Source organism: Ovis canadensis, chromosome X, assembly GCF_042477335.2.
Source record: "Ovis canadensis isolate MfBH-ARS-UI-01 breed Bighorn chromosome X, ARS-UI_OviCan_v2, whole genome shotgun sequence".
Classification (NCBI taxonomy): Eukaryota; Metazoa; Chordata; class Mammalia; order Artiodactyla; family Bovidae; genus Ovis; species Ovis canadensis.
In genome coordinates this window covers 129248583-129274380 of record NC_091727.1, presented here as the reverse complement: position 1 = coordinate 129274380, position 25798 = coordinate 129248583, and the positions used below count along the sequence as shown (strand labels likewise).

At 42.4% G+C, this 25798-nt stretch overlaps 1 protein-coding gene across 3 annotated transcripts in view; it reads right to left on the bottom strand.

The window, feature by feature from the left end:
* The window catches only part of COL4A6 (collagen type IV alpha 6 chain), a 345428-nt gene that overhangs the window by 50648 nt on the left and 268982 nt on the right, over positions 1 to 25798 (bottom strand). For all 3 annotated transcript variants that reach the window (XM_070292135.1, XM_070292136.1, XM_070292137.1), the window contains 6 exons: positions 21401 to 21535; positions 20002 to 20046; positions 9470 to 9586; positions 6504 to 6572; positions 4368 to 4403; positions 783 to 845 (listed from right to left, as the gene is read on the bottom strand). In XM_070292135.1, the coding sequence (XP_070148236.1) occupies positions 783 to 845; positions 4368 to 4403; positions 6504 to 6572; positions 9470 to 9586; positions 20002 to 20046; positions 21401 to 21535 (465 nt within the window). The remainder of the gene's footprint in view (positions 1 to 782; positions 846 to 4367; positions 4404 to 6503; positions 6573 to 9469; positions 9587 to 20001; positions 20047 to 21400; positions 21536 to 25798) is intronic.

The window sequence follows — 25798 nt, the reverse complement described above, 5'->3', positions numbered from 1 at the left end:
TTAAAAGAGAAAAGAAGGAGTTAGCTCTTGTTAGTTTCAGCCCCAAAGAACCTAGTCACGTTGACAGTCATTGAGGGTTAAGTCCCCTACCAGTGTGGTGTGGCCCTGTTTGGTGTAGCAGATTCTAGCTTCTTCTCCCCAGAGTTCCTTTTTTTTAATCTCCTTTGAAATTTCCCCAATTGACCTGATAACCACAGTCATGCTAAGGTAATGACTTCATGTGTCATTCTTCCCATTAGGCTCGACAGTTTTAAATGATGACTTTTAGTGAAAGTAAATCAAACTAATCAGGGGTGGGTTTTCACATACTGGAAAGAGGCTTTCTGGGTACCACAGAGGTAACTGGCTATGTTCTTCCTAGAACCAGTGATGGAAAATAGGTATGTGGGAAGATCTCTCCAAGGTGAAGTGTTGAGAAAGATTTTAAAGTTGCTTCTGTGCTCAGGGTGGGTGCTGGTGCTGGTGGTATGATTAATTAGCAATGTCTATCATGGATGAGGGGAATGGAAGGTCACAATAGATGTGCTGGGTATTAGCCATCCTTGGGCTATACTTTAGGTTGAGCTAGACTAGGAGGCCTTGGAGGCCCAGAGTAGATGGTCAGAGATTTTGATAAATAAAGGTTACAAATAGCTCCTTATAAGAACATGCTTCACTTAAACCTCCAAGAATGGAAACTGCCTTTCTCCACTAGGAAGGCCTACATTTGCATAGGCTTTTAATCCAGGGGAAAGCATTCATGCAAGTGCTGTGATCACATGGTAGGTTTAGGTCAGTCTTACTTGCAATCCTGGTGGTCCTATGGGTCCTACAGCTCCTGGGGATCCGGGTGTTCCTTGTGGGCCCTAGAGAGGAAAGTTTTTACTAAAGTCAAAGAAGTAAGACAGTTTCTCGGGAAAAATATACTCATAAGAATCACACAAGAATGTTCATAGCAGCTTTATTCAGAATACTTAAAAAGGGGAAATGTCAGATGAATGGATAAAGAAGTTGTGGTACATTAATATCATGGAATATTACTCAGCCATAAAATTGAAATAATGCCATTTGCAGCAACATGGATGGACCTAGAGATTATCACACTAAGTGACGTAAGTCAGACAGAGGAAGACAGATACTATATGATATCACTTATATGTGGAAGCGAAAACACAACACAAATCAACACATCTATGAAATAAAATCGACTTACAGATATAGAGAACAACCTGTGGTTGCCAGGGAGGAGGGGGTGGCGAGGGATGGACTGGGAGTTTGGGATTAGGAGATGCAGAGTGTTATATACAGGATGGATAAACAACAAGGTCCTACTGTATAGCATTGGGAACTATATTCAACATCCTGTGACAAACCATAATGGAAAAGAAATATGAAAAATAATGTGCATATATATATATATATGTGAGTCACTTTGCTATACAGAAGAAATTAATACAACATTATAAATCAACTATGCTTCAATAAAATTTTTTAAAAATTGGAAATGTCCCAGGTGTCCAGTGATAGAATAACTGATGAAAAAAACCCAATACATCTATATAGTGGAATAAGTACTCAACAATAGAAAGTAACAAATTATTGATACATGAAACAAAGAGAATGAATCTCAAAAGTTCTGTTCTAAGTGAAAGAAGCCAGACCCCAAAGGCTACATATATATTATTCCCTTTGTATGAAGTTCTAGAATAGGAAAACCTTATCTATGATAGAAAAAAAATCAGAACAGTGATTGCCTTTGATGTGAATTGACTGGGAAGGAGCAGGAGAGAACGTTCTCTTTTTTTTTTTTTCAAGATTTTTTTGACATGAATCATTTTTAAAGTCTTTATTGAATTTGTTCCAATATTGCTTCTGTTTTACGTTTTGGATTTTTGGCCATGGGGTATGTGGGATCTTAGCTCCTTGACCAGGAATTATACCCACACCCCCTGCATTGCAAGGTGGAATCTTAATCACTGGACCACCAGGCAAGTTCCCAGGTGAGAACTTTCAGAGGTGATGGGAATGGTCTACACCTTAGGAGGGGTTGAATTACACAGAAATGTTTATTTCTCAAAATGCAGCAAATGCACATTTAAGATTTGTATATTTCATTATATGTAAATTTTACAGGAAAGGAAAAACTGTAAACAAATTTTGAAGTCTAGCTAATGATAGCCATGCTGTAGTATTTAATATTTAGGGGTAGGAGTATTATTGTTTGCAGTTAACTTTGAAATGCAGCAAGACTAAGATGGATTGATGGATGGAAGTGTGATAAGGCAGGTAAAGGACTAATGGTATAGCTAGTCACTGAAAACTTGGTTCAACTTTGCTCTCTATTTGAAAATTTTCATATTAAAGTTAAGAAAAGCCAAAAACGTATAAAAGAAAAAAGCTATTATATCACTATCAAATAAAGTAGACTTTGAGACAAAGAATATTACTAGGGATAAAGAGGGGGCACTTTGTAACAGTAACATAGTTCAATTCATCAAGAAGATATAACAATCTTAGATGTGCATACACCTAGTAGCCAAGCTTCAAAACATGCAAAGCAAAGACTGATGGAAATGTAAGGAGAAATAGGTAAGTTCACAATTCTAGATGGAGATTTGAACATCCCTCCTTCAGTAATTAATAGAACAACTGAACAAAAAAGTGAGGAAAAAGAAGATCCACACCACTTTATTAACTACTTTGACCTAATGCATATTTTTTAGATCACTATACTCTCAACCAGCTCAATACATACTCTTTTTAAGTACATATGGAACATTCACCAAGATAGTTCCATAAGTGGAGCCTTAAAATAAACTTCAACAAATTTAAAAGCATGGAACTATCCAGAGGGTACCCTCTAACTGCAATAAAATCAGACTAGAAACCAATAACATAAAGATATCTGGAAAGTCACCAAATATTTGGAAATTAATCACCATGAATCCCCATGGGTCAAAAAAAAAAATCAGAAGGAAAACTAGAAAATATTTTGAACTGTATGATGACAATATTAAAAGTGAGAGAGTGAAATCTGAAGAGAAAGATGGTATGGGGAAAGATGATATGCTCCCCAGTTTTAATGATAAGTGATAAGTTTAATGATAAGTGACAAGGTGATTGTGTTTAGGTGAAGGATGGAGAGATTAAGTGAAATCAAAACTTAGGAGGGAGAGAGAGTAGGGGTTCACAGGTTCTCCAGGAATATATGAGAGTAGAACATTGCTCTGACAATAACTAATAACCTGTGGTCTCCTTACTGACCACAAATTTCTTATCCAGCCATGAACCCTCCCTGGCTAAAGCTAAGCGGTTTATTTATCATGTCTGGATATGCAGACAAACACTGTATCTTTGAGGGCAGGGAAATGCATCTCCAGGAGAAGTTACGGAGCAAATATACTGGATGTTCTTCCATAAATGTAGTTAACCCACGATCTTAGCCAATGCTGTTCCACTTTAGGAGACCTCTGTGCTCTTGGTCCTCATTCATCTCTGTTTACAGGTGTGCCTGCACAGATCTTGCTTATTGCCCACCTTTTCTCACATACCCTCTCTGTTTAGAAAGCTTCCTCCCATTGCCAGCCAGCCGAAATATCACTCACATTTCTTAGAGGCTACCTTCTCTTAGTGATGTAGCCTCAGGTGGACAGCATCCCTTTCTTTGATGCTGTTGTGGAATTTTTACTCCACACTCCTACTAGTTTTTCACATCCTGGGGGTGGGAGGTGGCTCTGTGTGTGTGTGTGTGTGCAGAGACTGTGTCTGCATTGTCTCAGAGATCACTCATGGCCCTTTGCTGATGGTAGGAGCTCAATATCTGTTCTGGAATGGAAGAAGAAAGGAAAGAAGCCTGATACAGGAAAAGAGGAAGAGAGAAGGGGCCTTTTTAAAGCTACTTCAAAGGCAAGTGGTGACAATGTGGAAAGTCAAGGTAAAACAAAGCTCTCATTACTACAACTCATGGCCTTTCATGGACTCACTATTATTGAATCCCTAAAAGGAATTTCTCTATGGAATACCTTTTAAAAGAAGAGTGTTTCACTTCTTTTGTTTTACCTGTAGCCCTCTGAACACACAGGAAACTTAGCAAGTGCTTGTGCAGTGAAAGGCAAGATTCTTTCCTGATACATCCCCGGGTGAGATGTAGGTCCCTGGCCGAGAGGTCTGAAAGCCTGCTGCCGTGTCACTGGAGGTGGCTAGTCCATCCCTTCAGTACATTCTTATTTTGAAAATGTCAATAGAGTGATCGGTTTTACTCCAACCCTCTGGATTTTCCTTGAAGGTTTATGAAGACCTTCGAACACCATGGAGAGGAATGAAAAGGGGCTATCAGTAACTATTAACCAGACAAACACTGAGAGCTCAACACATAGGTAACAACTTACAGTGATTCCATCCAGTCCGGGCAGCCCAGGCTCCCCCTGAGTAACAGACAAAAGCAGGACATTGAAGAGATGAAGAAATTAAGCTTGTGGTATTTTACACATAACTGACCTAAGATGCATGGGCATAAAAACGCATGGCTGAAGCTTGGGCCTCCTCTGTCAAGGTCTTGTGTTTTAAATAATGCATGCATCAGACATATTCAACCATTTCCTTTTTTTCTAAGGAAAATCTAGACTCTAGAAGAAAAATATTATAACCTTGATTGAACAGGATTTCATTCTTTACTTGAATTAATTAATTTTCGACTTTGCTAGGAACTTATCCATTAGAGACTGCTTCTGTGGGCTGGTGATTTTCCTGCTCTTTTTGGAAGAAAGCAAAGCTACCTTGCCGTGCACCTTCATCCCCAGAGTATCTGTGCCCATATGTATACAATGCAAATCAGACATTTCAAGGGAGAATCAACAGAGTGTATAGTCTCTGATTACGTTTAAATTACTTTGCAGCATCTTAAGTCACCATACGAATCTGTAATATAACCATCCTGTGGAAATTACTGTGTTCCACCAGGTCCAGGGTCTCTTTGATTTTTGGCAAAACCACTTAATCAATGTTTGCTACAACAATGACCATATGTGGATACCTGCTAGTCTTACTCCACTTAGCTTACAGTAAAAAATCGGCCTTCTGCAACCTGGGAAGAGTACTGCCTAGGTTTTAGCTCTTTGGGAGGCTGGCTTATGCCTGTGAGCAAGTCACAGAGCCTTGGGTCACCTCAGTTTTGCTATCTGTAAAATGAGCCACATGAATTCGAGAATCATGAGGTTCTCTCTGGACCACAGTGCAGTCCCTCTCCTATTCCCCCCATTAAACAATTGTTCTGTTAGTAGAGTTTTATTGCCACCTAGGCCACCCTGTTTTCCTCTTTTGGTGTCCTGAGCTCTTTGCAACAAAATGCAGGTACAGGCCATCCCTCTCCCAATCAGGAGCTTCCCAAGATGGGCTGCCATTTGGTTTTCAGAAGCTGCAGGTAGGTTCCAGGGTGCTGCATTATTAAATCAATGATTTTTATTTTATTTTTTTTTTCTTCTTTTTTAATGTTATCTATTTAAAAGGCAGTATCTTTTGTACTGTGAATTGGCAGTCATAGATGCATAATGCACTTTTTAAACTTCTGTTGGTATGTACTGTGTGTGCTTCTGTGTGCTTCTTATGCTGAAAAGAAAGTTTTTCTTTATAAAAAATAAAAGTAAAGTCCTTTCCAAGTCTAACATGCCATTCCCACTATCATAAAAAACCCAAACCCTGTACATTCTTCATTTCCCAGCTATGTACACCCATCACTGCCTTCTAAAGAGCTGGAGATGTCCAGCTCTGTGCATGGGTAGAGGGCAGAAAGGTACTATCTCCAGCTAAGTGAGCTTGGGTACATCTTCCCCTCCCATGTTGGACACAATAGGTTCCTATCTGCTCCCAGGGAAATGATGGGCTCCTATCTCACTCTGCAAGGGATTAGGGTCAATCCTCTGGCACCGGAATTTACTGAAGGCCCACAGGATACTAGGCAGCCTACACCAAGAATACAGCCACACGAATACAGAAGGTTCTTGTCAATTCTAGGAAGAGATGAAAGTTTCCAGCCAGCTACAGAGTTGATGGACAATTTTTGCCGACAGCCAGGGGCCCAGCAAGGGTGATGGGCTGGTATGCAGATAGAGAAAAGGGTGGAGCTATGATCCTGGACTGGTGGCCAAGCTAAGATGGGTAGAGACACATGGTTTCAAACCAAGGCATGCAGACATCAAGGATTCTGGAGTAGAACAAAGGTATCTGCCTTCAGGAAGTATCTCGGCCTGTCAAGGAAAACGACACCCATGCACACTGTTTGTTTGCTGATTCGTCCCCTGTTTTTGGTCTTGCTCTGACAAAGCAAATCTCTTTGACAATATGGTTGCAAACATTTCTGTCAATGTTTCCACCACAAAAAGTTCCAGATCGTTTTTAAATCCAGCTTGATCTGTTCCTTAAATTGAGATGCAGATGCTAGTTCCAGAAATGTTTTCATTGGATGTGGTGCTCCATCCTGGGGAACTCAGCTTATAGCCTACTCAGCTGTCTGCCTTAAAGGCTCTTACCTTCATTCCTTTGAAACTACCTTGGGCAAAGGCAGGTTCACCTTTAGAGCCTTTCTGACCAGGAAGCCCCTGCATAAAATAAGAAAAACTTGTGAAGTAATGTGCACGCACGCGGTATTGTTAATAGTATGATGTGATTAGATGGAAAAGCAAAAGCCTGAAACCATGTGGCTTATTCTATAGCAGCGATAGGCATACAAAGTACAGCCCCTGAACAGGTGCTATGTCTCAAAGCTACATGCCTGTTCCCCAGCCTCCAAGTCAGATGTTTGTTAAGGAATTAGAACATAGATTTTGAATCTATTCAGAGAACCAATCTAAACATCCACATAAAATACACATGTCTCTTATAAGCCTATAGCTCACCTGCTCCATATGTCACAGGTATGTCACTGATGGGAACTTTGTCTAGGACAGAGGTTAGTGGACTTTTTCCATAGAGAGCCAGCGAGTAAATAATACATGCTTTGGGGGTCATATTTGAGCTCTGTCCTGTATTCTGTTTTTCTTCACAATCTTTTAAAAAGTGGAAAAACAAGCCACAGGACAAAGGTTATGTGGGCCAGTTTACAGATCCCTGCTCTAGGAGATAATTACGTAACCATCTCCATCTTGTGCTTTTACTATACAACTGCAGCTTTGACATCTAAGTGGCAGGTGTGTCTCACTGTCAACATGGAAAACTGTTCAAAGTATGTCCAACCTGTCTAATCAGCCAGAGTTTTTAATGTCTCAGTGGCAGACGCCAGCTAATATCTGCCAGATGTTGACCTCCTGGGGAAAATCAATGTCCCGTTAGCTAAATGGAAGTTGGGATTAGTGTTGGGGGTAGGCCTAAGCTTTGGGGACAGAAACATTGATTGAATGATGGATTCCCGAGTTCAAGGTCCACAGGTATAATAAAAGTGTCATGTGGTTCCCAAAGCACAAACCCGTTTCTTTCCTAACACTTCCTATTTTCCCTTATGCTTGTGGCCACTACTTTCATCAAAGAAACTTCAAAGGCTACCTATTCAGTGTCCAGTAGGGTTAGTAAGGTTCAGCTTAGTAAAAATCCACAACCAAGTTCCTATTTAGGCTTAAAGGAAGGTGTAGAGACAGGATTGGGTTTTACCCCGGTCCTTTGGCTGTCAGGGGCTGTTTATTACTTTAAGATTTCTTTTCTCCCTCTTGGGTGCTGCGATTCCTTACTTTTCCAGATTTCCATTGTTTTAACACAGATGTGATTTGCTCTCTTGCCCTGTTACCATGGCAGTGTTTGGAGGCCTTTGTGACTCAAATAGCTTATACTATGTTGGTAATACATCTTTCTCCCCGACTTTCTGCTATACATTGGTTTGGTCCTTAGTTGTGAAAGTCCCTTATGCCAATTTGGGGCTTGTGCTTTGTCTATCCTACCCTCTTACATGTACATTCACATCCACAACTTGCTCACTGAAAGCAATGCTCTTCCAGTAAAATACCAAGTCATTCATGTAGCTATGGAATTGGTCTAATAGATAGTGCAATTTCAATTTAAACATTATATCAGTACTCTTATTTGCTTAGATTATTTCAAATGAGGTTGAGAATGGGTTTGAAATATATTATTTTTCTCTTTCCAGCCACTCACAAAAGCAGCCTTGTAAGGGCATGGCATCTGTTAGAGATCTTTTAGATCCAAATATTTGAGCTCTATCTGGACGAATGGAATGAAGCAAAAGTGATGACACCAATGTCCAATAAATGCCGTATCAATTCCAGAACCAAGAGTTATGATGTGGGGACAGGATGGCAAGGGGAAAGCTATGTCAGTGTAGAGTAGTATTTCTCAATTATTTCTGACTATTGACACTTTGGTACAGATGATAACTTGATGTTATGGTTGGGGGCTGTCCTGTACCAGTAGCATGCTCCCAATTGTGAGGACCAAAAGGGTCAATGAAAGTGAGTGTGAAAGTCTCTCAGTTGTGTCTGACTCTTTCAACCCCAAGGACTATACAGTCCATGGAATTCTCCAGGCCAGAATACTGGAGTGGGTTCCAGTATGTTCCCTTCTCCAGGGGATCTTCTCAACCCAGGGTTCGAACCCAGGTCTCCCACATTGCAGGTGGATTCTTTATCAGTTGTGTCCCCAGGGAAGCCCCAAAGTGTCAATATTACATATGTATATGTAGTTACATTATGGGATATGAAAGTCGCTCCATCGTGTCCAACATTTTGCAACCCCATGGACAGTACAGTCCATGGAATACACAGTCCATGGACTGTATAGGCCATGGAGTTCTCCAGCCCAGAATACGGAGTGGGTAGCCATTCCCTTCTCTAGCAGATCTTTCCGACCCAGGAATCGAACTGGGGTCTCCTTCTTTACTAGCTGAGCCAGCAGGGAAGCCCAAAAATACTGGAGTGGGTAGCCTATCCCTTCTTTAGTGGATCTTCCTGACCCAGGAACCAAACTGGGGTCTCCTGCATTGCAGGCAGACTCTTTACTAGCTGAGCCACCAGGAAAGTCCAAAAGTGTCAATAATAACTGTCAAATGTCCTCGGGAAGGATGCAAAGTCACCAGTGGTTAAGAATCCCTGGTAGAGACCAAGCCTGCCAAGCCCTTTGGGTCACTGTTAGGGCTTCCATGATCCCATGTAAGCCTTGCAAGTACTACATTTCCCAATACTGTCTAATGTGGGAAAAATGTCAAATAGCCAAACATGTACTTTGCTCTAAACTTTACTACAGTCTTTTTTAATAATCTTGCCAACTCTAAAAGCATCATTAAAAAAAAAAAAACCTAACTAGTGTAGCATGTGTACACTCCCCTGAAACTGGTATTCTTTAGACTTTTGACATTGTGGTGCTGCACTGGACAAAGGGCTTCAGTGATTGCCCCGTGGATACTTAACAAGATCTCCAGAGAAAGCAGAAGAGAGGGCACACTTGAAGGCAAGCAAAACCATTTGAAATAATGTACAAAGATGTGGCAGCTTACAGGTAGTCCAGGAAGCCCGGAATAGCCATCAGGGCCTGGAAATCCAACAGCTCCTTGAGTTCCATTACAGCCATCCAGGCCAGGTGGGCCTCTGGGTCCTGGCTGTCCAGGGTGGCCCTGATGAAAGAGAAAAGAAGAGATCGAGTCAGTCACAGGACTCTCAGCTAATCCAACAAGTTTCACAGTGAGAGGAGCCAAGGATGCTCCCGAATTCTGGCTCCTTGTCCACTCCCTTTGCCTCATCACCTCTGCTCCCATCTCTGTTCATTATACTCAGGTGTAGGGAGCAGATGACAGCTCAGTGTTTCCCCTGCCCAAAGGACTGATGCTGTACAAGCCGAAACCAAAGGGATCAAGCATGAAGAGACGGGCTACAAAGAGTGCTGTGGCTTTACCTTCCTTTAATAGAAAGATGCACTAAGATGGGTCTTAGCTGCCTGGCAGCTGAATTGCTACCAACAGGGAATCATGCCAGGCCTTGGGATTCCTCACAATGGACTGAAACCTGGGCAGCCTGGCCTGGCTCTCTGTATTAGAAGCTCTGCATGGGAAATGATGCTGGATTTTGGTTAACAGAGCAGAAGGAGTTTCCATAGCACCACCTCTCCTGAACACCGCTTGCTCAAAATTAAACAAGACAAGCAAGAATCACACTTGGAACTTTATTCTGTCATTATTTCGTGTCATGCTATTTCTTCAGCCAGGGAACTGCATCTTTTCCTTTTCTCCATACTCACTACTGAGGCAGTTGGTTTGCTGGGGAATCAGTAATCATTCACATACAGTTGGTGTCTGAATTCAATAATTCTGTGCTTTCTTGGTGTATAGGAAGTGTACTTGGTATATTTCATACCTATGTGTAGGAAATCAAAAGCAGGTGTGTGTTGGGTATGGCACAAAGAGATGACCTAAAAGACCAAAACTCTAGGCAGATCAACAAAAGGTATTCATTCTCCCACTTACTCATACACTTTTTAAGCCAAATACATATTACATATATAATATATATTATATATGTATTAAAGCCAAATACCTATATGTATATAAATACATATACATATATATTATATATATAAATACATATACATATATTATGTGTATTTGGTTATATATATATATGTATTTGATTAAACATACATACATATATTAATATATATTTACTGATTTGAAGAAAACATGTCGTGTTCAAAAATCAACTTTTCAAATTATTAGAGGAAACAATCTTTTGACAAATGTTTATTGTGAGAATGCTCTGGAGAATTCTGTTTTGTTTTTATTATTATTGTTCTACTTGTAGGTTAGATGGTCCATTGTGAGTCTAGACTGCTGGACTCACAGAACACAGAGTCCAGAGGAGTGATCAATAAACTTACCTTTGCAATAAACTTGCTGTTTATTGCAAGTTATGCCTCTGCAGACTCAGATGATGAGTCTTAGTTGAACTGGGGAAATTGAGACAGCTTACTAGAGTCATCAGGTGGCACTAGTGGTAAAGAACCCACCTGCCAATGCAGGAGACAAGAGATGTGGAGTTGATCTCTGGGTCAGGAAGATCCCCTGAAGAAGGGAATGGCAACCCACTCCCGCATTCTTGCCTGGAAAATCCCACAGACAGAGGAGTCTGGAGGGCTACAGTCCATGGGTTTGCAAGAGTCGGACATGACTGAAGCAACTTAGCACAGCACAGCACATCACTGGAGTCATCAACATTTTATTACCAAATGAGATGGCTATCCCTATTGGCCCTGGAGATCTGCACTCTACCTTCCCCACATCTGTGCTTTGGGAGGCTGACCTTTACACGTGGTATGCCTAGGCTCCCTTTCCCTCTGTTTTCCAGCTGTATGTGGTTACTGGGAGGCACAAGCAGGACATGGGAGACCAGGATGAGGAAGAGCTCAGGTTGTTTATTTCTCCTATACCCTTCCTCCCTGGCAGTATTTGTGGCCGTGCCCATATTTCTCTACAATGTTAGTTCCCATTGGACAAGTTCTAGTCCATGGCTCCCAGTCTTAGAGTTCCAGGATTACTATTCCTCCTCTCCCCATTTGGGACTAGGTGTGGTAAGAGCGTTGTGTTGGTTACTTCTGCATCCGCTGCTGTTTCCCTTAATCCTGCTTGCATCCTTTATGTTAGCAGTCCCCAACCTTTTGGGCCCCAGGGACTGGTTTCACGAAGCCATTTTTCCATGGACCAGAAGTAAAGGGGATGAAACACATTACATTTATTGTATAGTTTGTTTCTATTATTATTACATCAGTTCTACCTCGGATCATCACACATTAGATCCCAGAGGTTGGAGATGCCTGCTTTAAATATACCCTTCATTTAACTCTACTCAGTCAGTTTCTTCAGGTAGAGTGTCTATTTCTTCCTGGGGTTCTAATCATCATTAAAAAATGTTCCAGCCAAATTTGCTAGGGGTTATCTCTCAACTGGGTAACAGAGATGAGTTAAGACAACAGGCTGGCTCAGTACTAGGGATCTTACTTAGTCCTGGGACCTTGGTTATGCCCTTTCTGGGTAGAGACAACAAATGCCTTCACATATGTGTGTGCCAGCTCTCCAAGAGAATATAGCTTTTTGAAAGAGAAAACCATGGTTCTATAAAGCCACAAGAGACTAAACACACAGGACAGGTGGATATGCTGTATTACAGAAAAGCAGTGGTCCCCAGTTCATGTTCCCCACTTCATGGCAAATAGATGGGGAAAAATGGAAACAGCGACAGACTTTATCTTCTTGGGCTCCCAAATCACTGCAGATGGTGACTGCAACTGTGAAATTAAAAGATGCTTGCTGTTTGGAAGAAAAGCTATAACAAACCTAAACAGCATATTATAAAGGAGAGACATCACTTTGCTGACAAAGGCCCATCTAGTCAAAGCTATGGTTTTTCTAATAGTTATGTACAGATGTGAGAGTTGGACCATAAAGAAGGCTGAGTATCAAAGAACTGATGCTTTAAAACTGTGCTGCTGGAGAAGATTCTTAACAGTCCCTTGGACTGCAAGGAGATCAATCAATTCTAAAGGAAATCAACCCTGAATATTCATCAGGACTGATGCTGAAGCTGAAGCTCCAATACTTTGGCTACCTAATGCGAAGAGCCAACTCATTGGAAAAGATCCTGATGCTGGGAAAGATTGAGGGCAGGAGGAGAAAGGGGTGACACAGGATGAGATGGTTGGATGGCATCATCAACTCAATGGCCATGCATTTGAGCAAACTCTGGAGATAGTGAAGGACAGGGAAGCCTGGTGTGCTACAGTCCATGGGGTCACAGAGAGTTGGACATGACTTAGTGACTGAAGAACAACAACAAATGTTCCATAGAACCCAGATTGGAAAGGAAATGTTTCCATTTGGTGAGTGGTACATGGTCACTTTGAAGATATAAATCTGGTGTGTTCATTTATGAGTCTCTAGGCAGAGAAATGTTTGAGATCAACTCCGTGGGAAAAGCTCAACAGAAATCTCAAAGGACAACTTGAAAACTTCTGCTTCCAACTTATTTGAACTGAAAACATTGGATCAACCTGCATTTTTGGGGGGTCCCGACAGCTCAACTCACATCTGTGATATCATTAAAAGCCACAGTCCTGTCGTCCCTTGTCTATGTTATTTAATGTTGAATATCTTGATGACTGCTTGTTTGTTCACTCTCAACTGGTGGCCGTGCCCCTGGGTGCACGGACTTGGATCATCTTGCTCATTCATGTGGAAATCATCTACATGACAGCAAAAATGGAGTTCTGGGACCAAAACCAGTGACACAGATGTGAGCAATCAGCCAATATTAAGAGGGGAAGCAGATTTGTGCAGTGATCCAGTTTAGTAAGATGTGTTGGTTTTAGCCAAATTGCTTAATAAGTGCTGCTGAAAGTTGGGTAAAATAATTAGTCCAACTGATCCTAGGGTCTCTGTGTTTTCCTCTGTCTGAGGGAGCCTTGCAAGTCTGAGAACTGCTTCTTTTATAGGTACTCTGGTGGTTTAGTCGCTCTGTCGTGCCTGACTCTTGCGACCCCATAGACTGTAGCCCACCAGACTCCTCTGTCCATGGGTTTTCCCAGGCAAGAATACTGAAGTGGGTTGCCATTTCCTTCTCCAGGGGATCTTCCTAACCCAGGAATGGAACCTGGATGTCCTGCATTGCAGGCGGATTCTTTATTGACTGACCTACACGGGAATCTTCTTGTAGCTATTACTAGAGCTACGAGGTACTAGAGGTTGGATTTCTAGAGTTCCTACTCTGTGCTGAATTTAGCCCTGGGGTCTCTGAGGCCTCTGAGAGGAACAGAAGACAAAACTCCGGGCTTTCAAGGAGCTAAATAAGACTCAGTTCAGTTCAGTTCAGTTGCTCAGTTGTGTGCAACTCTTTGTGATCCCATGGACTGCAGCACACCAGACCTCCCTGTCCATCACCAACTCCTGGAGTTTACTCAAACTCATGTCCGTTGAGTTGGTGATGCCATCCAGCCATCTCATTCTCTGTCTTCCCCTTCTCCTCCCACCTTCAATCTTTCCCAGCATCAAGGTCTTTTCAAATCAGTCAGTTCTTTGCATCAGGTGGCCAAAGTATTGGAGTTTCATCTTCAGCATCAGTCCTTTCAGTGAATATTCAGGACTGATTTCCTTTAGGATGGACTGGTTGGATCTCCTTGCAGTCCAAGGGACTCTCAAGAGTCTTCTTCAACACCACAGTTCAAAAGCATCAATTCTTTGGCACTCAGCTTTCTTGATAGTTCAATTCTCAAATCCATATATGACTACTGGAAAAAACATAGCTTTGACTAGATGGACCTTTGTTGCCAAAGTAATGTCTTTGCTTTTTAATATGCTGTCTAGGTTGATCATAACTTTTCTTCCATGGAGCAAGTGTCTTTTAATTTCATGGCTTTAGTCACCATCTGCAGTGATTTTGGAGCCCCCCAAATAAAGTCTCTCACTGTTTCCATTGTTTCCCCATCTATTTGCCATGAAGTGATGGGACGGGATGCCATGATCTTAGTTTTCTGAATGTTGAGCTTTAAGTCACCTTTTTCACTCTCCTCTTTCACTTTCATCAAGAGGCTCTTTAGTTCTTCTTCACTTTCTGCCTTAAGGGTGGTGTTATCTGCATATTTGTGGTTATTGATATTTCTCCCAGTAATGTGCATTACAGCTTGTGCTACATCATGAGAAATGCTGTACTCTGCATATAAGTTAAATCAGCAGGGTGAAAGTATACAGCTTGATGTACTCCTTTCCCTATTTGGAAGCAGTCTGTTGTTCCATGTCCAGTTCTAACTGTTGCTTCTTGACCTGCATACAGATTCCTAAGGACGCAGGTCTGGTATTCTCATCTCGAAGAATTTTCCAGTTTGTTGTGATTCACAAAGTCAAAGGCTTTAGCATAGTCAATAAAGCAGAAGTAGATGTTTTTCTGGAACTCTCTTGCTTTTTCAAAGAATGTTGGCAATTTGATCCTTGGTTCCTCTGCCTAAAACCAACTTGAACATCTGGAAGTTCATGGTTCACATACTGTTGAGGCTTGGCTTGGAGAATTTAGAGCATTACTTTGCTAGCGTGTGAGATGAGTGCAATTGTGCAGTAGTTTGAACATTCTTTGGCATTGCCTTTCTTTGGGATGGGAATGAAAACTGACCTTTTTCAGTCTTGTGGCCACTGCTGAGTTTTCCAAATTTGCTGGCATACTGAGTACAACACTTTCACAGCATCATCCTTTAGGATTTGAAATAGCTCCACTGGAATTCCATCACCTCCAGTAGCTTTGTTCATAGTGATGCTTCCTAAAGCCCATTTGACTTCACATTCCAGGATGTCTGGCTCTAGGTAAGTGATCACACCACCATGATCATCTTGGTCGTGAAGACCTTTTTTGTACAGTTCTTCTGTGTATTCTTGCCACCTCTTCTTAATAACTTTTGTTTCTGTTAGGTCCATACCTTTTTTGTCCTCTATTGTGCCCATCTTTGCATGAAAAGTTCCCTTGGTATCTCTAATTTTCTTGAAGAGATCTCTAGTCTTTCCCATTCTATTGTTTTCCTCTATTTCTTTGCACTGATCACTGAGGAAGGCTTTCTTATCTCTCCTTGCTATTCTTTGGAACTTTGCATTCAAATGGGTATATCTTTCCTTTTCTCCTTTGCCTTTCACTTCTCTTTTCACAGCTATTTGTAAGGTCTCCTCAGACAACCACTTTGCCTTTTTGCATTCCTTTTTCTTGGGGATTGTCTTGATCACTGACTCCTGTACAACGTCACGAACCTCTGTCCACAGTTCTTCAGGTACTCTGTCTATCAGATCTAATCCCTTGAATCTATTTCTCACTTCCACTGTATAGTCATAAGGAATTTGATTTAGGTCATACCTGAATGGTCTAGTAGTTTTCCCTACTTCAATTTAAGTCTGAACTTTGCAATAAGGTGTTCATGATCTGAGCCACAGTCAGCTCCCAGTCTTGTTTTTGCTAATTGTATAGAGCTTCTCCATCTTTGACTGCAAATAATATAATCAGTCTGATTTTGGTATTGACCATCTGGTGATGTCCATGTATAGAGTCTTCTCTTGCGTTGTTGGAAGAGGGTGTTTGCTATGACCAGTGCGTTCTCTTGGCAAAACTCTGTTAGCCTTTGCCCTGCTTCATTGTGTACTCCAAGGCCAAATTTGCCTGTTACTCCAGGTATTTCTTGACTTCCTACTTTTGTATTCCAAGGCAAACCGTTCAATATCACAGTAATCCAAGTCTATGCCCCAACAAATAATGCTGAAGAAGTTGAATTTGAATGGTTCTATGAAGACCTACAAGACCTTCTAGAACTAACACCCCCAAAAGATGTCCTTTTCATTACAGGGGACTGGAATGCAAAAGCAGATAAGACTAACATACAAGAAAATATAGAAATACCATGCACTATATGCAATAAGGAGCTAGAGTTTGTGGTACACATTCCAAAGACTCCTGGGAGATTAGAGATGGAAAAGAGGTAAGCTGTCAACAGAAGGTACTCCTTAATACATCATGAATGGCTGGAAGAGAGGGAAGGAAACAGGGGATAAAGTTTCTTGGAGTAAGTGAGGCTTGCATCCTGAAGCTAAAGAGACTGAAAGTCAAGGGGGTGGGGCAAGAAGAGAGCCAAGGGGATGGGGACTTCTACTGGAAGCAGCAGACTCATTTGGAGCAATCCGGACTTATTCTCCCAAGCAACAAAGGCCCCCAAAGAAGCGATCAATGTCTAGACTTCCTCAGGCTCTCTTGGCCACAAGTTGGACGGTTGGACGCAGAAGTGTCCAGCTGGACTCTGGGGTAGGTTCCAGCTGTGAATGGGAATCAGCCTCTGCTTCACAGGATTCATTTCTTCCAGCCCCCATTAAAAAGAGATTGAAGGAGGAAGGGTGTAGTACTGCTGTGAGCTTCAAATCCTCCACTCATCTGTTGAGGCTGGATCCACAGGATAAATGGAAGAGGTGACCTCTAATTTGCTAGTTTCCATCCTTTTGAACTGTGGTGCCAGAAAAGACTCTTGAGAGTCTCCTGGACATCAAGGAGATCAAACCAGTCAATCCTAAAGGAAATCAACCCTGAATATTCATTAGAAGGACTGACACTGAAGCTGAAGCTCCAATATTTTGGCTACCTGACGCGAAGAACTGACTTATTGGAAAAGACCCTGATGCTGGGAAAGATAGAAGGCAGGAGAAGGGGATGACAGGATGAGATGGTTGGATGGAATCACCAACTCAGTGTACATGAGTTTGAACAAACTCCAGGAGATGGTGAACAACATGGAAGCCAGGCATGCAGCAGTCCTTGGGGTCTCATAGAGACAAACACGACAGAACAACTGAACAATAACAACAATCACCCATTGGTTCCCTCAAGACACATATGCTGAGTGGAGACGCTGGATGATGTGGTCTTAGAACATAGCCATGAGAATATACCAGGGAAAGTCATAAGTGGGTAACCAACCCTATCTACTTCTTACTTCTCCAATGGCCCATTTCTGGGATTTTGCAGACTTTGCAGTTGAATAAAAGGCCAAAATCTGATGGCCGATTTGTTGATATGTGTAACAAACACAAGGCAAGTGAGTCTTCTCTTTGCCAAAGCCACAAATGTACACCAAATCTGGGGATAAAAATGAATCAGATGATAATATCTCTGAGGGCAGAGCCAGATGCCTTTTTTTTGTATTCCCATAGTAGAGTGCTACCACATAGCGGGTACTCAAGAAAAATACCTGTAGATTGGCACAAAGCAATTTGAACTCCCTTACCTGATCTTAGATGATTATGTAGTATAGCACAAGAAGCTGTTAAGTCAAGACTTAACTAAACTGTTTTGATATGATTCAAAAGAACCCCTTAGAGGCTGTTAGAAAGATAAAAGCAGGCTCTAGGACTTCCCTCACATGGAGGAGCTCCACTTTTTCTCTGTTCTACATGCTGAGCTTCCACACCAGATTTGGTTCCTAAGGGTGAAAACCACTGCTAGAGGCAAACATAGCCCAGGTTAAAGATTAAATATATGGAGAAGCACTGAGGAATAGAACTAAAAAGTGATAGTACCAAGTTCCAAATACTGTATTTTAAAAGCTGGAGAAATGTTACCATGCAATATCCAGTGGCAGGATAAGTAGGGATATTGAGTAAAAATGGAGAAATTCAATAAAATAAGGGGGGATTGGGCTGGATGGAATGGGAAAAGGACATGTCTGCAAGCTCCAGACTCCCCACTTATCTCCAGCAAAACCAGGTCCTCAGCATGAAGGGAAGAGGTTGTCTTCAAGTGATCTTTGGAGTAGCTAGTTTGTAAAAACCATCAGCAAAATGAAAAGACAACCTACTGAATGGGAAAAGATATTTACAAAAACTATGACTGATAGAGGGTTAATATCCAACACATATAAACAGGTCATAAAACTCAATATGAAAGAAACAAACAACCCAATTAAAAGACGGGCAGAAGACCTGAATAGATACTTTTCTAAAGAAGAAATGAAGATGGCCAGCAGGCACATGAAAACATGCTCAGCATCACTAATCATCAAGAAATGCAAATCAAAACCACAATGAGGTACAACCTCACACCTATCAGAATGGCTACTCTCAAAAGGAACACAAATAAACAAATGTTGGCGAGGATGTGGAAAAAAGGGAACCCTCCTGCACTGTTGGTAGGAATGTAAAGTTATGCAGTCACTGAGGAAAAAAGTATGAAGGTTTCTCAAAAAAATAAAAATAGAACTACCGTATGATTTGGCAATTCCATTCTTGGGTATATATATGAAAAAACCACCAATTCAAACAGATATACATACCCCAATGTTCATAGCAGCATTATTTACAATTTTCAAGGTATGGAAGCAACCTGAGTATTGGATGAATAGATAAAGAAGATGTGGTGTATATATATATATATATATATATATATATATATATATATAGGAAATATATATATATTATATATATATATAAGGAATACTACTCAGCTATACAAAAGACTGAAATTTTGCCATTTGCAGCAACATGGATGGACTTGGAGGGCATTATGCTGAGGGAAATAAGTCAGAAAGAAAAAGCAAAATACTATATGATGTCAATCATATGTAGAATCTAAAAAATACAACGAACTAGTGAATAGAACCAAAAAAGCCGTAGACTCTCAGACATAGAGAACAGCTAGTGGCTATTGGTGTGTGGGGAGGGGCGCTATTTTCAGGGGTTGGGAGGGTGGGGGGTACAAACTATTGGGCGTCAGATAGGCTCGTGGACGTATCGTACAACCTGGGGAATATAACCAGTATTTTGTAATAACTACAGATGGAAAGCAACATTTAAAATTTGTACTTAGAACTCCAAAAAATCTAAAGGGAAATTCACTTGGGAATAAGGCTGAAGAGAACAAATTATTGAAATTAAATGTATTAAAGTATCAGTAAGTATTTTTCTGTCTAATTTCGTGTACCTTCTTAATTTTCTGATAATGAGGATATATGTGTTCTCATGTGGCACTGTCCTCACACTTCAGAACCAGTCCCTCATTCCCAGTGAAAGCTGCCCTCAACCTGGAAGACTCAACTCCTTTTGTCTAAGATATTGATGGTTTTTTATGCCTGCACATATCTCTGCATCCCCAACTATATGATTTAGCGCTCCCCATAACAGAATCCCAAGGAAAGTGTGGGTGAGCACTGCTCTTCAAGCCTTACCACGCACATCTCAACACTTAGCCCTGAGCATGCATGCCTGAGACAGGATGTGGTTAAGACCAAAATACTTAAGCTATGAGGCAGAATCTAGAGGTTGTATTAAAATTGCCTCTATGGAATGGATAAACAAGGTATAGCCCAGGGGAACTATATTCTATATTTTGTGATAAGCCATCATGGAAAAGAACATGAAAAAGAATATATACACATATATAACCGAATCACTCTGCTATGTAGCAGAAGTGAATACAATCTTGTAAATCAAGTCTACTTTCATAAAATAAAATTTCAAAATGCTTCTATGAACACACTCACCGGAATTCCATTGATGCCAAGAAAGCCGGGAACACCCATGGGACCCTAAAAAAAGGAGTAGGAATGTAAGAGATGGTCCAACTGATCTCCATTAGATGAGGTAGGTTTGTTCATGTAGTTAATGACCTCAGTTGTTAAGAAGGGTGTTGTACCCCGCCCCCGCCCCCCTCCCTGCCACACACACATCACATCACCTTGCTCTCTACTACACTTCCAAGTGATCACTAGCCTTTACCTAAGGTCTTGGGCAGTTCTTGTCTTAGACCATGTGGTGTCAGACCTAAAAATAAGGCTCAGTATTATATGGTGCCTTGACATCTGGGAAGGCTACATGTGGGCTTGCTAAGTCTTCGCAACCCTAGCCCGCCAGGTTCCTCTGTCCATGGGATTTTCCAGGCAAGAACACTGGAGTGGGTTGTCATTTCCTCCTCCAGGGGATCTTCCCGATCCAGGGATCAAACCCATGTCTCTTATGTCTCCTGCATTGGCAGGCAGGTTCTTCACCACTAGTGCCACCTGGGAAGTCCTGGGAAAACTGGGAGTGCCTCAAAAGGCATTTTGCTCCTGATGAGATCTCACAGGCAAACAACTCTTCTTATCAAATATACTGGGCACAGTTCCTGCTTGTTCCTGAGTTGTAGGTTTCAGTTCCCTGCTGGCCCAATGAATTATTCAAACAAGCCAGGCATATCCTCCTTCAGGAACCTGGGGACACTCATCCTCCTGACAGGCAGAGTTTGCCTCCCACAGCCCTTCTGTTTACTTTGTTCCAGAGCGAAAGCACCGTGTGGCCCTGCACGGTGTGTGATGTCCTCTTCCACTGTGCTGTGAGTGCGTGTGAGTTATAAACCTGTTGTTGATCTCTTCTGTCGTGTGCCAGGTGTCACATGCTTGGCCATCTGCAGAACCCTAGGGTAGGAATCCTGCTCTCACCAGTGCAGTAAATAGGAGGTGATTAACTGCTAACCTCAGACAGCCAGCTGCCATGACATGACCAATCTCCCTTCTTGCATCTCTTTCCCGATATTTGTGGCCCAGCTGGTTTCCAAGCATTCTGACCCCTGGAGTCCTGTTCCCCTTATTTGGATTCCTCTGCTGCCCTGTTTATTTGCCTTCTGATCCACCTCCAGCTCAAACCCTCTGGACTTTTCCACCACGGTCATCCCACTTATCTGGCAAATAGCTGATATCTGGACTTTCTGACTTGCTGGCTATGGGATTCTGTCCAGAAATGGGAGCATATCACCCATCCTGCCTATTATTAAAGTGTGTAGCCTGGCACCAAAGTATGTGCAATTAGTATTCTTTTCATGAATAGACAGAGCTGAGGTTTAGAACCTTTGACCTTCACACCCATGGCCCATGAGTCAAAGGAAAACTCAAGCTTTGGTGCTCTTACCTTATCGCCTTTTGGTCCATGCGGTCCCAGTGGGCCTGGGGAGCCCCTGTCTCCTTTCAACCCTGATAAACCACTAGGGCCAGGAAGTCCTTGAGGACCTGTTGGACCTTGAATTCCAATTGGTCCTGGTCTCCCCTGAGATGGACAGAAGGAGTACAATTAGGCAACAGAGGAGTTACCATCCCCGTTTCCCATTTTCCCATGCACAAAGAACACTGTCATCACTTCACTGAATAATTCTGGCTTAGAGACCTATGAAGCATGCCAAAGTTCCAGACACGGATCAGAAAAGGCTATTTTAGGGGTTGCTAAGCTTATTTGGATAGAACATATTTTATAAGCACATTTAATAAGATTCATGTGCACCAAGATCCTTCAACTTTGTACTTCTTAGGAGATTAGTTATTCAGGCTGGATAATATTGTCCTCTTCCTAGTTAATGCCAGGTCATCCATCAGACTGTCAAAAGAGCAAATGAACAGAACTCTGGAGAGCATTGGAACGTTTTCGAACTCACATCCAAATGGCCAACATGCTTGAGCTGAAGTTCAGAGATAGCTGTGTCCATAAAACACTGCCTTGGGGGGCCACAGCGAAAAGAACCCAGAAACCCCCGGCTAACCAAGCTGCAGGCTCACCTCTGTCAGCTGTTCCCAGAACTCCAGGACTGCAACTGGAAACAGACACCCACAGCGAACACACACACTGTTTATCTGCCCCTCTGTGTCTCTCTTCTTCCCTTTACTACCCCTGCCATCTGTACAGTGTTGAATGTGTAAAACCAAAGAAGGCTGAGAATATCCATTAAGTATCAATTATGATAGCAAGAGGGAACAGCCTGAGGATTTTGAATGCCCTATTTATAAAGCGTCTGTAACAATTAAGTCTGAGAGTTCAGGCTGACATTTTCAAGCTGATTGAGATGCAGAATTAACCCCAGTGGGTGCAACACAGGTGGGCTAGGCTACTATTTAGAACAAATCCCAGTAGGAACTGAATTTTCTTGGCATAAAAATGAAAACCATTAGGAATATGCATTAACTCTCAGAGAAAACAACATCATATCAGGTAGAAAGCCTATTTTCATAAACGTTTCCCATCTCAGTCCCTCAACCCCTTTACTTACTGTCGGCAATTTCCTACAGTCCTGTGAAAAACTCTCAGAGAAGTCCATTAAATGTGCTTTTTCCTATTCACCTTCATGATTTACTTTTGAAAGGGCTGAAAAGAGGACAGAAGCTTTATGTGGTGATTAGAGTCACGTACTGGACACCCAAGTGGCCGCCAGCTGTGTGCAGACTTTGGACTAAAATTTCCAAAGTCTAGCAGGCCAACAAAGACCTGGGACTCTTGTTAAGAAGTAAAAAATGCTCTTCCCCAGGCGATGTAATTCTCTGGGTTTACCACCTACCACGCAATCTTTCCAACACAACCCTACAGAGGGTGCTAGGCTGCAGAGCACTTAACTTAGGCTTATTTCTGGGAATGATGGGATGGGAGTTGAACTTTTACTTTCTATGTTCTAACCTCCTGCTGCTGAACTTTTGTTTATGGTGGTTCTCTTATTATTCTTAAAAATGTTCAGTACCCATACACAACTAAAAAGTAATAGAACACTTTAAAAAATACTGCTGGGCTGCTGTTAAGGATTAACAAAGTTTAAAATGTGGGCCTAGCTTTCAAGACTAATGCACACAAAGCTGTAGCAAACAGTTCAAGTCCGGAATGGAGCATAAGTGCTACAGGAACACAAAGGCAGGGTTGACCATGGAGGGTTTGTGGAATGCTTACATTCTGTCCATGATGGGGTGGGGGGAGTGGGGGCAGTCACTGGCCACTCTGGAAAGGCTGAGTGGGCCCCAACTGAAGTAGGCCTGGAAAGCAAGGCAGGGAAGTGGAAGACTTGATGTGACAGGAAATAGGGAACCCTTAGAGGTTTGGGGATGGGGTAGGTGGGAGGAAGGCAGTTTCAATGTTGAAACTCATCAATGAGTATTTAGGAGAACGTGCGTGTGTGTGTGTGTGTGTGTGAGAGAGAGAGAGAGAGAGAGAGAGAGAGAGCGCGCACAAGCGAGCATGAGGCCAGGGCAGCCTGCCTGAAGCTGGAACAAGGAAGACAGATAAGAACCAGCTGTTGGGGGAGGAAAGGACTGGTTGGTGGGAGGGTGAGGGGCAAGACAGGCTTGCCGGGACCATGTTATTACTAGCAAAGGAGATGCACGCAGTCAGATGCACTGAATGCTTGACTCAAATCTGAGCCCTGCGCAAAGCTTTCCTGCATCAAGGGCTAGGAGGTGAGAGCCTGATAAACTGTTGAGCTGCTACCAAGAGAGCAGACTGTGGTGTGGCCCAATTCCCATATTGCTCACGGCACTAGAGCCCAAGCGGTGCCTGGTGTGCGCACATAGGCTAGCACATGCCAGCCCTGGTCCCTTGCCTTGGTGAGTGAGTGCATGCTCAGCGAGAATAAGCAAAGAGACATAGGAGTGAGACAATTCTCGGGCTGGACTTAACAGGAAATCAGATTCCATCCAGAAAAGGCTGGGCTCCATGGCCCGCTCCCTTTCTCTTGGCTGCGCGGGTGTGTTAAATCTACCACAGTCACATAGCTGACTCTGCCGTTCCAGCCAGAGAGCTTAAAGGAAGGCTCATGGATTCTTTGAGTTCGAATTCTTTTTCAAAAAGGGCATTTGAAATGGTATGGAAGGTGTACTTCTGAGCTGGTCCTGAGTTTCAAAACCTCTCAGATGGAAGCAGGGCCTTGGGGATGACTTGACACCTCTGAGGCGCTGCTGGCCCAGAACTGCCTCTTTAGGGTGGTGCCAGGGCCCCTGGAGCCTGAGGTTCTAGGATATGAGGCAAGGAGCCTTACCATCCACTGAGGTCCTTTCTTTCATACAGTGGCATAGAACACCATGAACAGACGAAGATGGCAAAGAAAGAAAATGAAGACATGTCTTTCGTGGGCTGTTTTGTCAGCATCTGTAGTTATACTTATTCTGTGAGTATGGCTGTATGATATTTCCCTTGTCTCCAATGTATAGGCTTTCTGTCACCATGCCCAGTGTACTGCTGACACTTAATACTAAATCAGTGATGGGGTTTTTTTTTTTTAATTTTTAGTTTTTTATTTTTTACATTTTAAAATCTTTAATTCTTACATGCATTCCCAAACATGAACCCCCCTCCCACCTCCCTCCCCATAACATCTTTCTGGGTCATCCCCATGCACCAGCCCCAAGCATGCTGCATCCTGCGTCAGACATAGACTGGCGATTCAATTCACATGATAGTATACATGTTAGAATGTCATTCTCCCAAATCATCCCACTCTCTCCCTCTCCCTCTGAGTCCAAAAGTCCGTTATACACATCTGTGTCTCTTTCCCTGTCTTGCATACAGGGTCGTCATTGCCATCTTCCTAAATTCCATATATATGTGTTAGTATACTGTATTGGTGTTTTTCTTTTTTCTTTTTTTTTTTTTTTGATTTTTTTTTTGATTTTTGGGAATGCATGTAAGAATTAAAGATTTTAAAATTTAAAAAATAAAAAACTAAAAAAAAAAATTCAGCATTCAAAAAAAAAAAAAATATTGGTGTTTTTCTTTCTGGCTTACTTCACTCTGTATAATCGGGTTGGTTTGCCTTACTCCAAAGAAGCTATCGGTGGCACTTTTCACAATGGCCAGCAGAGGGCAGTGTGAGAACATAGAGGCTTCAGATAAACAGGTGGCTGTGTGGCCCTCTCCCACTACAGAGAAAAAGAAATCATACCAGTGTCAGAAAAGTCACAGAATATTCTAGCAGGAAGGGCCCTTAGAGAAAATTCCATCCAGGGTCTATTTTATACTTGGGGGAAAAAGGAGGCCGAGAGAATGGGAAGGACTTGCTTAGGTCACGTAGCTAGTGAGAAACGGCATGGGACTCAAATTAGAGCACCTGCTGCCCGTGCGGCTCTCTCCCTGCTTTCCAGCGGCAGATGTCCTGGGAGGGTAGTTGAGGCTGCCCCCCTCACCCCGAGCCCGCCCCTGGGACTGTCCCAGTCACTAGGCTGCAGTAGCCAGATGCTCACACCTCATTTCTCTCTTCCTAACTGATCATTTCGCAGAACCAATCTGAAATACCATCACTGTTTGGATTGCTAGCAGAATTTCAATGGGCTTGGACCAATGCCTTGCCCTGATACATGTCGTATATTTTGGCAAATAGACCCAGACAGGGCAGAAGAGACTCCTACAAGTCTTTCCAACCAGCTCTCCTACCTCCATCTGCTCCAGATTTTAAATAAGCACATCACGGTCAAGTTTTCAAGAGAGTGGCCTGGGACTTGCGCATAAGGCAAGGAACTGCAGCTCGGGGCTGACTTCCTCCTGTTGATCACAGTGGGTTGGGGTCAG